General features: G+C 31.4%; 2 protein-coding genes across 2 annotated transcripts in view; one reads left to right on the top strand and one right to left on the bottom strand.

Annotated features, from left to right (window-relative positions):
- LOC126979067 (uncharacterized) overlaps positions 1–15,968 on the top strand; it is a 377,271-nt gene that overhangs the window by 275,219 nt on the left and 86,084 nt on the right. The gene's annotated exons all lie outside the window — the stretch shown is intronic.
- The window catches only part of LOC126979052 (proton-coupled amino acid transporter-like protein CG1139), a 64,203-nt gene that overhangs the window by 14,752 nt on the left and 33,483 nt on the right, over positions 1–15,968 (bottom strand). Inside the window, exon 2 of the mRNA XM_050828234.1 lies at positions 1,014–1,093. Coding sequence (XP_050684191.1) covers positions 1,014–1,093 — 80 coding nt within the window. The remainder of the gene's footprint in view (positions 1–1,013; positions 1,094–15,968) is intronic.

Below are 15,968 nucleotides of genomic sequence, written 5' to 3'. Positions count from 1 at the left end.
GTAACTTTTTCTAACAGGTATTGTGCAGTTATATTCAGTTATATATTTCAGGTTATTATAGATTTGTGGTTGTGGTGGTTTTTCTATATGAGGGGGGACAACCGTTCACGAGGCTTACGTGTAAATAAATTCTCATTCACATTATGAGTAAAATATATATTTATTATAAGTTTTGTTCTTCAACGAAAGTATTATATTCTTAGTGTTGGTAAATTTCACTCAACATTAATTTTTCAATCAACTCAAATCTCGCTGTATGTTTAAATTCCCATGTATATATGAAACCCCCAACTTCACCCGCATTTACTAGTACACACCACGTACTAATATGGTAACACCAGTGTTACGTGTTCCAATGCTACCACATGCATAAATACTACAAAAAAAAAGATACATCTCTTATCATTAACCCTCTGAGTTCCGCGCTCTCTAAACATTGAATGTCGCTTATATCCTGGCGATTTTGGCGTATCTATGCGTTTAATATTACGTGTAGCAAAAGAATTCTTATAGTTACGGTAATTTCAGTAAATTTATCTAAGAGTTATCGAAAAAATCTTTCATACTAAATGCAAATTATTTGATTAATTGTTTTATTTTATTTTACACAGACCTTTATTTGACAAAAGGCAGCCTGCGTAAGAAACTTTTGCGTTCAACCTTTCTTTCTTTGACTTACTTTGCAAATCCAGCTACAATAAAAAAGTGTTATTATCTTTCGGGCTACTAATTATATAGCCTATTACACTCATAAATATTGTGGCTTATTTAAGTGGTACGATATTTTCACAATCGGTTCATCAGATCTAGAGATTAAACCCTTCAACCTCATCGCTCAATATACCGCTACGAAGGAGCTTTTAACGCGGACTCATTTGTTGTCCGTTGGCTCATCGAAGATTGTTTATTTATTCATTAACAGGTATGCTGTTTGGTGACTGGTCTTATAAGAGTCAGATTGAGTAGTGAAAGATTGTCAACGCAATTTAAGAAGTAGAATTAGTTCAATTTACCTTTGTGGGAGGAAGTCGTCTGGTTCGAATGAAGGGTTGACCTTGGATACTTTGTGTCTTCGATCCCACTCAACTGCCTCCTAGAAAAGAAATATAATTTAAGAAAAGGTCATTTAAAACATGTTACACAAAATTATTCACTGACTATTCTATATTCTTATTGTATATATACTCGGATTTTCGTTTTTTGAGCAATACCCAAATCAGTTTTCTTAAAAAAAGACGAGCATAATTCTCATCATATGACATGAGCTTATCTGCTAGTTAAAAGTTTTGGAGATGTTACGAAACAAACAGACAAAAACAATATTCTGGTGTAATTTAGTATGTAATTCTGTTATTTAATCAATATGTTATTTTAGTATTACATATAGTACCTTCAATATTTAATTATAAACGTTTTTAATTATAAATGTTTATTGTAAGATATCACATTGTAATCCATATTTTATATTAAAAAAAAAGCCCGCTGAGTTTCTTGCGCCCATTCTTCTCAGGTAGTCTCTTTTGAATGGGTGGTAATTTTTGACGTTCAATAACTGATTTGAAATCCTATTTTGAATAAAAATATTTGAATTAGAATTTGAATTAATTATACTATATACTATACTTGTTAATGGAATGATAAAATGTTTAGCCATTTATTACCATAAAAGTAATTTTATTAAATTTAGTCCTAAATAAAAATTTTAGCTCTTCTAGATGATCAAAATTGTAATAAGTTTAAAAGTTTAAAATTAAATGCACCTATAATTTTTTCAAGTTTACATTAAAATGATTTTAATATTTAACTATGTAAATGCACACATTCTATTTTGTTGCGTTAATTAAAGCAATGTGTTTTAAATGACGTATTAAAATATGATAATAATAGTATTGTAAATATAGTTATAAGATTTGTTTTGTTTGAATATACATATACTAAATTATACTTTTACTAATATCATTATACTAAAATATACTTTTTATTAAATAGCAACACAATTAAGATATTTATCAAAAATATCTCACCACATTATTTCATTTCAATTCCTGTAAAAAAATAACATTGAAAGCCATACATTCAACGCTGCTATAAATAACTCCGTCTGTTAGTAATCGTTATAACTAGAGAACCACTTATCTAATGTTTTTAATTTGTAGATAGTCATGTTCTCAGGTTTACTTCAATTAGGATATAAACAAGGACAATAAAACTGCATAAGTGAGGTCGGCGATATATTCAGTGTCCAACCAAGAGATACCAACGATGATGAAGTGAAAACTTCTTTCTTGGAATAGGTAAAAAATGAGATATTCGCGTCAGGACACGTGGGTTGATCGAATATTCGTAAGACGGAGGGTCTTGAGTCTTTTGTGCCAATAATTATCAACTATACATACTAGAATTTTCATTTTTTTTTTTCAATTTTCGTTTTATTTTATTAACTTTATTTTTAAAACTATGAGTATTTCATTTATGTTTCACAACTATATTTTGTTCACAATTTCATTTTTGTTAATAAAATATTTTTTATTTTTAAGATTTGATTTACAATATTCACTTGAGTAGCAACCAACCCATAGGCGTCTGCAGAATACCAGCTTTGTGGCTAGTTTCACAACATGAAGCTGAGACGACCTTTGGGTTCAAAGTTTATGTCTCTGTGTATTATTTCTTTTTGTGTATGTAAATACCAGTTTTTGAACCAATCAATGTATTTTTTTTTATCTTTTCTTTCTTTCTTTTTATATATAATATAATAACAAAAATATAATTTGTAAGTTGAATTATGTAAAATAAATTGTATTTTTTGTGTACGATATCGCAATAAAAGAATATTATATTTAACCATATAAATGCTAGTTACATTTATACCCATAAATAAAGCTATTCGTGAGATATTATTCCCTAACCATTCCAATTATAAAAAAATGCACAACGTTCATGTTCAACTTTTCACTTGTGCCGGCACTCCCGGAGTGCAACCCGTTTTTTTTGTGTATACAACAATAACGCTTATAAAAAAAACATGATATTTATGTTAAAAATATTTGTTATAGCGTAGTCTTTTGGAGCATTGACCTCTTTCAGGTAAAACCATTCAAGGTCGAGACATGGACAAAAACAGCCCACTAGTTATGTGTTTTTTGTTACGATATTTATGAGATTTTAGTTTTCTTTAGTTTGAATTAACCTAATGTATATTATTAATAATATAACGTTATAATTGCTATTGCGAATAATTTAAGAACTTTTTAAATTAGAACCCCGGAAGTATCCGATCAATTTAACAACCATGTTGATTTTAATGGTATCATTTCAGAAATTATGTTTCTATTATAGTAGTTTCTAAATCAAAGTTTTCTATTTTAAAATTTTCAATTAAAATCTGCAACTCCTAATGGTAGCAATTGCTTTTCATTTTGCATGCCTGTTAAGTATAATAATAACAATCGACACATCCCTAGGTGGGTACATAATTTACTTTTCCCAGAATTTCCAAAATTTTAACAGTTAGCTGATAGCGTAATAATTATTTTTTAGAAATATTCTTACAGTAAGAAACGGTTTACGAGCAACGTTTCTTATTAACGGTCTATTTGCTTATTTCAAATAAGGAATCTTAAATGGGTAATGCTGGATAGAAGAATATTTAATATTATGATGATCGGCAAATAGGCCTGTATTCTTCAAACTCAAAAGAAACATTGTGTATTATAACTGCCAGTCTCGTGCTAGTGTTTGGCGAGTCAACATCGCCTGAGGATGCCTCATGTAGAGGGGAAACACGTGTCAAATTGCTTAAAGACAAATATTTGCGGAATTAACACTAAAGAAAACTTAAAACTTTTGGATAATTATGGATTTTCGCAAAGCAACGCCTACTTCAATTAATTTGCCGTATATAAGACAGATCAGATAGCTGACCAGTCAAATAATGACTTTAAAAGCTTTTATGTAACTTGGAAATGAAATGAAAGCTGTGTGTGATAGTGTTGAAAAGAGCTATTCGGAGATTGTGCGATGAGTAACATATATATGGAGTAACCGCTATCCGCCTACTCAAACACTAAAATGCCAACGACATTGTGACGCAGTAATTATAAGAAAGAATTCGTGTGTATATTTAGTAGCGGTAAAGATTAACAAGAAGTAATATATCGAAGTATTCACGTGTATATGTGTTTCGTAAGTCTAATATGCAAAGTATTTAACAAGATCAACTCTTTAAGAATAGCCCGCGACTGTTTGGTTTTCAAATATAGTTCTTTTTGTTATCGATAAAGCCCAGTGGTCGAGAACAATTACAATTATTAATGCATAAAAATTAAATGTATTTCATACGACTGATTTCTATATTCAATCGCAATCTCATACTCACTAACCAACCTTATTATAAACAATAATTAATGTATAGAGCAGTCGGCTATGATCTTAAACTAGAAAACGGATATTGAAAGCGGCTCTTAATGTTTTCAATCGAAAGTCATTCAGTCACTAGGATTCACCAACTATATTTTTGAATTATAGTTCAGGCAATAAACTTATAAATAATATTATTAAATACTTATTACATCAAAAAAGAAAATTGTGTGTAATGCAAAATACGTTAACAGCAAATGCATTACGCAATTTTAAATAAAATCCTATAGAGATACTTTATTCAAAAATAAATAAATTATGATACACTTAAGTAGTTTCGTATATTAGGTATGTCAATTTAGCGACTAAAATTGCTTGATTTCACATGAATAGCAAGTCCATTCATATTGACAATTGATTTAGTAAACTTTGCAATAATATTTCGGCGAATTCGGTTTGAGAGCGTGATTCAATAATTTGATTCTCTTTGATGTTTGGGAAAATATTTATAGTATGACCTGCTTACTGTTAGTGCTGATATATTTTTTATTCATATAAAATGCGTAGGTAAGTCATTAAAGTTATTTCTGAGTTGGTAAACTGTGAAATGGCAATCATTTAATATTCAATGAACCGGAGAAATTACGAGAAGGTTTATAGAGTTGCTTAAGAAGGTTTATAGAGTTTATGTACTAAGTAACGGAAGCTATACTTAAAGGAAAATCACATATTATACAAGTAGGTACACAAAATAATAAGATTTTATACTTTATAATATCTTCATTAATATGTTATTCACAACTCTATAGATATAAAATTTTTGTAATTGGGGAATATTTGAGCGATAAAAACTGACAAATACTTGGACTCCAGATTATTTATATTATATCAGCTAGTTTATTATAATTATAAAATTTCATTGAGTTGAGTGGAAAATTTTAATATTGCTAATCTTAAGGTTGTCTTATATTAAAGTATTTTGTACTAAAATCGTTTCTCAATAAAAGTCAATAGAGAAGATTTGGTCTTAATTTTTTTTTATGAAAATACGGGACGAGACGAGCAGGACTTTTAGATGATGGTAATTTATACGCCCTGCCCATTACAATGCATTGCCGCTCAGGATTCTTGTAAAGCCCAATAATTCTGAGCGGCACTACAATAATAATTGCGCTCGTCACCTTGAGACATAAGATGTTAGTCTCATTTGCCCCGTAATTTCAGCGCCCTTCAGACCGAAACTCAGTAATGTTTACGGTACCCATAATCTAGCCGGCATCCTGAAATAATTTGTAGATAGTGAACGTAGCAATTTATTTATAATATTATTTATTATATTGTTTATTTATATTATATTATAATTGAAAAGATGTGCCTCCGGTCCAAATACCGTTGCAATAGATAACGATCCCTATCCTGACAGCGCTATACGCGATACATTTGCAAATCCTTCAATTACGTTCGATTGGTCGACTATACAGTCAATTTTTCACTTAATGTCTACATTATATTTCAATTAACACCAATTTTTGTCGTATATCGTGTCAAGTGGATAAAGTAAGGAATAAATTTTCAATAATAAGAGGACTAACGTACATGTGTGTCACCAGATTGTCAGCAAGCACCGTCGACTATACTCTTGACACAATAAGAATCAGAAGACTGCTTTTATTATTTGTCTGCTGTAATATAATAATAAAAAAGCGGCCAAGTGCGAGTCGGACTCGCCCATGAAGGGTTCCGTAGCAGCAAGTAGAATAATATAAAAGTTTTGTAGTTTTTTGTAACTTTGATCGGTTTTAATAATATTGTATTATTTAAAATTAAGTTGTTGATAATACGATTTATGACGTATTAAAAAAAACTACTTACTAGATTTCCTTCAAATCAACTTTCGGTTGAAGTTTGCATGGTAATGTACATCATATTTTAGAAGTTACAGGGGAGAAACACATTTTACCACTTTTTTTTCGGAAAAATGATATTAGTAACCTAAATATCATTTTTTGGAGACCACACGTATTGATTTGATGAACCCGATAATATTATTGTTTACTTTTTTATGTTAAATATTTTTATGTAACAAACTTAATGCGGTTCACATAATACATCTACTTACCAAGTTTCAACAGTATAGTTCTTATAGTTTCTAAAAAAAGTGCCTGTGGCATACACGTACAGACAGACAGACATGACGAATTTATATAGGTTCCGTTTTTTGCCATTTGGCTACGGAACCCTAAAAAGTGTGTGTGTGTGTGTACTTATGTACGTACACGTGTACGCACGCAAGAAGTTATTGTTCTTTATCGTAGCAATAGAAAAATCCTAATGTCGAAAGAACAATACTGTAATTATAATAATATATTTCACCGGTTGTATGTAATATAAAGTATTATATTACATACAAACGATGAAAATATTATTATACCGCATAATTTAGTTAAATAACGTCAATTTGAAATATCATAAAATTATTTTTATACAATTAGAAAAATTGTTTGTTTTTCTATTTTACAACTTATACATATTGAATTATATTTCATTATTTTCCATTATTTGTGGTTATAGCCATATGAGTTAAGAGAGGCTTATGATAGGCTGATGTATGATACAAATAGTCTGGTTGACCAGCTAACGTCAGCGTGTCGAATTTTCGTGACGGTGTGCGCGAGCATCGTAAAAGCTCACTCTGTTAATTTTTCCCTAACGCGCCAAAAGAAGTAAAATTCAATAATATATGAACTAAAATGCAGTATCTGTATAAATATAAAGTACAGTATAAGCTTATATAATTTATACGTCTAGATAGTCTCTCCCTGTTAGACAACCGATAAAAACAGGCCAGGAATATTAGTTTAGTGTGCGTGACGTAGCTTATGTCTTACACTCGTAATGTGTATGACACTTTGTGTTAGTGTACGTGAATTGCTTTATCTTGCTGTATTTCCGTTAGAGGTATTCTTCTCTCTTGCTAGCTTTGTTGATTAAAAAGCTAGTATCTTGTTAGTCTATGGCCTAGACCACATGTCAGAAGTGAAGACCAGGTTTGTACGATTCGCATAATCTGTGTTATTAATAAACGCGAAGTAAAGTTATTCCAAATTTAAAACTTTTTGTCTCTTACCTTTGTCACGACAGAAATACATGACATGGAGAAGTAATATTAACCTTGGAGTAACTTAACATTACGTTTATTAATAAGACAGAATATGCAAACAGAGCGATGTGTCCCCGTGTCGTCTCGAACCGACGAGTAATTTCTTAATACCCGCAAAATAAAGTGGTCAGCTTCCCTAAGGAATTTTTCAGTTCAAAATTGTATTAGATGATGTTTAATCTGTATATATATTTATAAGAGCATAATATATGTGTGTATGTATTTTCAACTAAAACTGCGAACCCTTAGCTGTTTGAAACTGAAATAAAACTTTGCATAAAGGGCGACATGATGACTCCGACGAACATAGTTACGTAAGTGCCGGATAAATGGCGGTGGTGGCAGTGTTTTTTTATCTTTTGAACCAAAGGTCGAATAATATGAAATTTCGTACCAAATTCACCGACATAGCTCATAAGCGAAACTGAAGTGGCAGGGTGCAGGGCACATAGCTCGACGGATAGATGGCCGCTGGGGCAGTATAGTCCTCGAATGGCGACCACGTTCCGAAAGATGTAGTGTCAAGATCGCTTGGTAAGAAGTAGGTTGGATGAGGGCAGCGTAAGACCGATCGTCATTGCGATCTTTCGTGGAGGCCTTTGTCCAGCAGTGGACGTCTTCCGGCCGAAATAAAATGGAAATGGAAAATACCTACTAGTAGATTTATTAGCTGAAGAAAACGCACCGGGCACCATATAGTAAAACCATAAACAGTTAACGTAAAACGATTTGTTACAACTGATAACGTCGACTGATATTCAATACATAATGTATAAATTGATTTAATAAAGACCTTTTGTACAACAAATATTAGTTCAAAATTTCTCTGTTAATTCTAATAGTTACTCTGAATTATTAGTTTATTGACCTATATTTATAGTCTTCAAGGCAGTAAATATTATAAAGTTAAATTATTTATAAGTAAATTCATTAACACACTAGATACCTATTTGCATAATTACTTAGATTAAAACCTAATTATAATAAACTTGTTTTCTAGAATAACTTTAAACTTATTAATTCATTGGCTTTAATATAATAAGAGCTGTTTTATAAAGGTAAGATTGTGTAGAAATAATTCAAATTTACTATTGACTTATTGTGGAAAGTGAAGTCACTAATCAACCAAATCGAAAGCAATTTACATTAAAATCAATCTAAAATATACTTCTGAGGTTTGGTTGTTTAATCATTAATTTAATTTAATACAGAAGAATAAAGAATATTTCAATTTAATGTGATTATTCAATGAAGGCATTGAATGTATTTGTGAAAATTATTAGCGCTCTCATAATGAAAGCTAATTAAGCCGTTTTAAGGTATAACTGTATAGAAAGAGATATTTTGGAAGATCCTTCCTTTGTTTTAATTTGGTGAATTTTTTTTATAAATATTTTGATTGTACTATACGAAATGAATGTTTGTGAGTAAATAAGTGGTATCTTCGAATACAGTAATTAAGAAAGTTCACTAATAAAAGTTAACTAGTATTTTGAAGCCGGGCTGTGGAGAACATATACCATCAGATGACTTATATGCATGAATTAAATGATGATTAATAAAATTAGGACACATTTTTGTATGTCAATTTGTTTTCCATTTGGCAACAAAGGACTATTCACATAATATTGCCTATCCTAGGGTTGCGCGTTACAGCAATAGTTTTTATTTTTTCATGGTACTATAAATAAATGCCCTGTGATTCCCCGGGACTTAAAAAGATTAGGGAAGGCCTATGCCCAAGGGTGTCGTAAAAGGCTACTAAGCCCATTTAATAGTGAAAGGCTTCTTTGCACAGGTTGCCGGCTAGATTATGGGTTGTACGGCGCCTTTTTCTGCCGTGAAGCAGTAATTTGTAAGCATTATTGTTATTCAGTCTGAAGGGCGATGTAGCTAGTGAAATTACTGAGAAAATGAGACTTAATATCTTCTGTCTCAAGGTGACGACTGCAATTGTAGTGCCGCTCAGAATTTTTGAGTTATTCAAGAATCCTAAGCGGCACTGAATTGTAATGGGTCCGACCATCTCGTGGCACTGCGTGCTCTGGGACGTTTGCCATCTATCTTGCCTGTTAACATCAGCTGTTCAAGATTGTGACCTCTTTACGAGCAATATGTCTGAAGAATTCCATAGGGTGCTGGAAAGCATATAGTGGAAAGTCTAGTTTTGACATTAAGCTCTCTCAGAATAGACACGTTGGTGCAAAAGGCGGTCCATGGAATCTGTAGGATTTTTTCTCCAGCTCCACATTTCAAAGGCGTCTACTCGGTCTATGTCAGACTTTTTCAGTGTCCAGGTCTCTGCTCCATAACTGAATATGGAGAAAACTAGCGAAGTCACCAATTTGGCTTTAGTTTTTCGGGTGACACATTGTAATGGGTAACGCATGTCAATTACCATCAGCTGAACGTCCTGCTCATCTCGTACCTTATTGTCATAAAAAATCTTAATACTTTAAGTATGATACTTAACTCTACATAATAGTATGAAAACAGATCCATAAAACTTAAGCACTCCTCTCATAAGTCATTGTTTTCTTTTGACCGTTGTGATTGTTGATAAAAATGTAACCTTGTACATTCACATTTAAGAATAATTGATGGATGGCATTGAATTTCTTGAATACGCCTCGTTAGAAACGCTTAGATTTGAATGAATGATTGAAATTGTTTGTTTTTAGGAAAAAACGAAGCAAGTGGTGTATGGAACATATACTTACATCTTATAATGCTCCAACAGAACCTCTATTTACTTAGAGTATGTTTGCATTTTTTTTACTTTAGTGGTCTTCTTTGTTTAGACTTCTTGAATCTATCATGAGACGTTGTGAACATAGACTTATAAGTATATTATTAGGGTGCAAGAGAGAAGCACGACTCTAACGGAGATACAACAGGATAGAAAAGGAAAGCGAATCTATTGTTACTGTTACTAATTTTGATTGTCAAGTCATAAACAATCACCACGCTTGGAATTACCTCCTAAGTATTTTGTATATCTCCCTCCAATTGTATAAAAATAATTTAATGATATTTAATTACACGTTATTTAACTTAATAATGTGGTCAATATCTTCTTTATTACAATGTTGTTTTTTAAACGTAAAATAGCATTTGTAACCCTTAATTTTTTTAAGGATTTTTGTTTTATTACGTCAAAGAAGAAGAACTTCTTGTGTGCGTACATAAGTTCATACACACTTTATTTTAACGTCGCATATAATGTGGTGAGTTTAAAATCGTGTTATGTATCTGTAACTTCAAATCGCTCGTTAACATTGTTGTGTACCTTATCAATTTGTCAAGACGTGTTTTCTTAAAAATTAGATGCTTGTTCAGATATATTTATGTATGTCTAGATAACAAGAAAATCAAATAAAATGTAGACACGTATATGCGACATGTGAAGAATATGTAAACACTTATGTGATACATTTACAAACAAACTTTGCGGTTACCGGTCATCTAATAGCCTTTGGAAAATCACCAGCATCTATTAATTAATATTCGATGACACTAAGTTCTTGTTTCATCATTAAATGTGTTTGTTTTGTACGCAGCAGTATACTTTATTAATTTACAAATATATCGAATGATCGAAGTTTAAAAACGTGCCACGGGTTTTGGTTTTGTTTTCCGTTTTAATTGGTTTTGTTTTCCGGGGCTTAGATGGCGTTTTTGGAGGCAACAAACTGATCTAGATCTCGTTTCTGAAAATACACTTACCCCCTTATTCATAATGGTCCGCTAACTTAAACCAGCCGCTAAGGAGTGTTTTTTCTCATTCTGACTTAGGTCAATAGAAGAAGACAGAGTGAGAATTAGCAATGCTTTAAGTTACCAGACTATTATGAATAAGGGGTTTATATTACCAATCGCGAATATCATCCTTTTGGTATTGTATTCTCCTGTGATGGTATTAGGATATACAGGATGTAATTGTGTAATTGTTAAGTGTGGCCAACCATAACTATTACAGATATAAAATCCAAATTTCAATATTTTTATTCAAAATTGCATTTAAAATCACTTATTGAATGTCAAAAAACTACCACCCATTCAAAATACCTCAGACCTGAGAAGAACGGGCGCAAAAACACAGCGAGTTTTCTTTATAATTTTGTTGCAATATTTGTAGTATGTATCTATATCTATATATCAATCTATAATAATTACATCCTGTATATAGAATGATAAAGAATAAAGGTAGTAGCATGCACAGTTGATAATATGTCTACTGTGTAGCAGGTCAGCTCTTGAGTTTTATTAATGTGTCCCATAGAACCTCGACCGACATCAGATGGCGACCATGACCATTTCTTCGCATGCAGCTTCACCTCTTTAACTCTAGTTACCTTTATAGGTAGTAATTCATTTATACTTAACTGTAACTAATTATAAACACATAACTAGCACTTTTTTAAATCATTAAAAGTTACGTTTTTGTTCATATTACAATATATAATATCACATATTATTATTCGTTTATAATTTCCAATATATTCCACTTTTGTTAACAATTTGATAGCTTTTTGATTTTGTAGCGCATAACCCTCATTCTTCTTATAAAATTACATTAAATATTAATAACATTAGATCTCACCAGTCTTCCAGTCAAGCTCAGACCTGTAGTTTCGGAAATAAGGCAAAAAAAACAGAGAGACAGCTGAATGAAATGCTGTAATTTTGAAGATACAATTAGACACTATTTTGTTTATATGTGTGTATTATTAAGAGTTTGATATATTGTGAACTACGCACTACTTATTTTATTACTGTTTTACGTTTAACCCCCAAATAAATGAAGCTTATTACAATTATCGACTAGATAATTCGTTTAAAAAGATTTTTGGTGATCAGTTAACTATCTGGTTTTGCTGGTAGAAACTGAATCCGCGATTATAATACCTACGAATTATTTAAACTATAATAATTATTAACATAAGTAAATAAGGCAATATTTGCTAACTAAGTTTTCATAATTCTTGTATTTATCCTGCGACTTACAACAACATACGACCGTTAATAAATTCATATTACCAACATACACTTTTATCAGAAGTTTAGATAAAAGACATAATTCACTTTGAATTATATATAAATTGACGATCTTTGGTAATAATTGGAATGCTTCCAATATATACGAACTTTAATATGGAGATCGTGAATAAACGATGATGGTCATTCTTGGAACACGCGATGAAAAATGAATGTCGGACGAAAATCATTTCGCAATCGGCGCCAAGATATATTAAGACACTATTTAATGTTCTGAAATCGAGTAAATTCTTTTCAAACTCGTTCTTCTTACAATTTCTACTTGTCATTGCGGGCAGTTTCTTTAGTTGTATTTATCTGTGAACTTTAATCTCCTATTTCATCCCCATGTAGGTGAAAGTTTCATAAATCCTCCAACAAATGTTTATAAATTATTTCTTATCAAGTGCCTGAATACTAAGTTTGATGGTTTTATCTTCGATAATGACTAATTTCCATACAAACTGCCATCCATTATTTCAACCGCTACATTTATTTTTTTGCAATAAAAAGTAGCCTATATCCTTTTTCAAGCTCTAATCCATCTCTGTACAAAACACACATGTTACATTCACATTTATCATATAAGTAGGGTTGTGAACAATTATTTATGACAACACACGAAGACGAGTGGTGTCTGATTTGAGTAAATCACATTTTTAAATCACAGTTATCATATACTAAAACCTCTTCCAAAACACGTTGTATCTTAATAGTATAAGTATTATTCTGTAGATTATTCGTTCAGTTCAGTAGTTTTCACTGTATAACCGAACAAAAAACCGGCCTTCCATTTAGGTGTTAGTTTAGAATATTGGTTTTCTTTATATCATCATAACCTCTTACACTATCCTGTATTACTTATACATTATTCACTTTACTAAATATAGGTAGTTAGTTTATCAATATTATAAAATTGATTGAATAAAAATATTTGAAATTGTATTGATATGCGGATGCTGAATAACCTGATTTAAGAACAATAGGTACTATCCCTCGCTATAATAAGCTATATAATTAGGTATTTTTTTAAAGATGCTGGGCACGAAAAATTGCGTTCAGTTTCAGTCTTACATAATTTGATTTCATCTCACATAAAATTTACCTCATACCCGATTTATAAATATAATAAATTGATTTTGAAGTTGTTAGCTCCAAATACAACGTAATCACAGTAAAGCAATAGAATTTTATTTTAATTATTGTACAAGGTTATCCTTGAATGCCTATGAACAAGAGTGTTTTATCACTTTTTAGATATAAAATACACAAAAGACATCATAAAATAATCACATTACATTAAGACGCTTACTTGGAATACGGACCTCAAAAATACTCATTTGCAAACTTATATTGCCTAAATTATAAAAAAGAATATAAATTTGGCCAAAATAAATTGCGCTGGATAGAGAAATTGATGTAATATTTCGTAAATAGATTCCGCCGTGACAGCGATCCCTTACAAATGTTTGTTGTTCAAGGGCACGTTCCTTATATAAAACATATGATTTATAAACATATTATTATGTTTTTCTGTTTATAAAAACATATGATTTCATGGATTGTCGCGTTCCGAAGGTTGATGTGTGTTTTGGCAGGAGTTAGTTTCGCATTTCTAAAACGTAAATCATCTGTTGTTTGTTTCGTGTTTATATTTTGTCACATTACATTATCACGTGGAAATTTGTAACCAGTTATTAAAATAGATATTTGGAGACTTTACAGCTGTGCGGTTACGTTTACACAACAAACTAGCGTATAGACAATCAAAGCGTGCGAGAGAGAAGAACATATATAGAAGCAAATCTATTGTTACTGTAACTGGTTTCGATTGTCAAGTCGTAAGAATATTAAACTAGCTAACCCTTAGGTAACGAACACATTAAATTGGAATCAATTTTAGTCACATTTATCGGACTGTCATTTCGTGTTTACGCTAGTATATTCTAAATCTGTGGTTCCTGTTATCCTTTAATCAAGCATCATACCGTAACAATCTGGTCGTGTTAACTGCCAATAGATGTTTCACATCAAACACTTTTTTCAAAGAATAATCCACCTCAAATATACATTTACAGAATGGTAAGTAAATAAAATCATGAAAATCGGTTCACAATCCGAGGAGTAGCCCAGTCATATACACAGCATAATTGCAGGCAAATTTACTAGTACCTCCTTTTTTGTAGTCAGTTAAAAAAATTCCTCGAGAAAACTATAATATCAAGTTTTATGATCATTTAATATGCTGATTATTTAGATAACCTACTTAATAAAAACTGGCAGGCAAATGCATTTCAATTAATTTTTCAATTCATTTCATTTATTTAGTTAGGAAATCGTTCACTGCTGGACAAAGGCCTCCCCCAAAGATTTCCAGGACGATCGATCCTGCGCTGCCCTCATTCAATGTATCCCGGCGATCTTGACCAGATCGTCGGTCCATCTTCCGGTACGTCGTCGCTATTCGAAGACCTTTCTACCCCAACGGCCATCTGTCCGTCGAACTATATGCCCTGCGCACTGCCACTTTAGTTTCGCAATCATTTGGGCTAGGTGACTTTGATTGTCCTACGGATCTCCTCATTTCTAATTCGATCTCTAATATAATAAATAAGTAGTATTAGTGTGAATTGGTTTTAACTGAAGCATAGAGACTTGAATTATTATCGGAGATATATAACTACTGCTTGTATTAAAACTTAACGTATAAAATAGAAACGTATTAGCGTCAATTTTGCGGTGCGATGTATTTGCTTTCACAACAAGATCTCAGAAAATGTTAAAATCAAGTGTATTCCGAATTTTAAAAGAATCGTTAAGAGACGTTTATGTGGTAACGGTAACTATAACATAAATGACTTTCTTCTTTTTTAATTTATACGTCTAGAAAGAGTGGCTTGCTGTTAGACAACCGATAAAAACAGGTGAATGTGAACATGTGAATTACCAATGGAAAGATTCTTTGCACAAAATTCCAGCCGGTTACCACATACGTATTTCAAGTCAAGTCAAACCAAAATAAAATCAAATCAAACCAAATCAAATCACTTTATGCACACGATACTTATGAATGTCAAAAGTTTTCTTTTCTTTTTACATTTACCACCACTTGGAAAAAGGTTGAGCTTTAATTATGAAGAAGTGGCAAGAAACTCATTGCCACTCTTTTAAATCAAAATTTACAGCTTCATCGTTTTACAAATGATTTCAATTACAATATATTATGTACAGTGATACAACAAAAATACTCAAGCGGCAAATAGATACGTAATGCCTTACTCTAGTAAGTAAAAAAAGTAAATATAAGTAACTAAGTAAAAACACAAAATTTATAAGAGTACAGCAGATGTATCAATTCACACACACTGTAAGTAAATATCGGTGACCGGATGGTTGGATAGCCATCAAAGTG

Source organism: Leptidea sinapis, chromosome Z (genome assembly GCF_905404315.1).
Source record: "Leptidea sinapis chromosome Z, ilLepSina1.1, whole genome shotgun sequence".
Taxonomy (NCBI): domain Eukaryota; kingdom Metazoa; phylum Arthropoda; class Insecta; order Lepidoptera; family Pieridae; genus Leptidea; species Leptidea sinapis.
This window is presented reverse-complemented; position numbering and strand designations above follow the sequence as displayed.